This window comes from Penaeus monodon, chromosome 34 (genome assembly GCF_015228065.2).
Source record: "Penaeus monodon isolate SGIC_2016 chromosome 34, NSTDA_Pmon_1, whole genome shotgun sequence".
NCBI lineage: Eukaryota > Metazoa > Arthropoda > Malacostraca > Decapoda > Penaeidae > Penaeus > Penaeus monodon.
The window spans coordinates 12,950,762-12,951,280 of record NC_051419.1 but is presented as its reverse complement, the minus strand read 5'-3'; the positions used below and the strand labels follow the sequence as shown (position 1 = coordinate 12,951,280).

General features: G+C 38.0%; 1 protein-coding gene across 1 annotated transcript in view; it reads left to right on the top strand.

Moving 5' to 3' along the window:
- The window catches only part of LOC119594607 (Golgi SNAP receptor complex member 2-like), a gene marked incomplete in the record, with an annotated part of 19,085 nt that overhangs the window by 17,960 nt on the left and 606 nt on the right, over nt 1-519 (top strand). Inside the window, 1 exon segment of the mRNA XM_037943658.1 lies at nt 239-519. Within this exon segment, the coding sequence (XP_037799586.1) occupies nt 239-481 (243 nt within the window).

Below are 519 nucleotides of genomic sequence, written 5' to 3'. Positions count from 1 at the left end.
AGTTTCATCATTTGTGTACAATATACCATAGGCTAGCTAACTTCAAATCACCTCTATTCCCCCTTAACCAGGGACAGTCCCCTTAATCATTCAATACGTGATGATGATGCCTGTAATTAAATCTTACCTATATTATGTTTTGCATGTTTGTTTAGATTATGATGATTATTTACTGATTGAAATATTCTGCTTTAGTATATTGAAGACCATTCCTCTCAGTGAGATGTTTTATTTTCAGGATGCCAACCGTAACGTTGATGAACTACTAGGAGTTGGTGCGTCCATTTTGCAAGGCATTCGAGACCAGGGAAACACCTTGAAGGGAGCACACAAGCGTGTTCTGAATCTGGTCAATACACTTGGTTTGTCTAACACAGTCATGCGCATGATAGAGAGACGGTCCACTCAAGACAAATACATCTTGATTGCTGGCATGGTCATTGTTCTCCTTTGTTTATATTTTGCATTGCGATATTTGTAGACTTGGAGTAATGTATAGTCATATACTTTTAAGGTCAG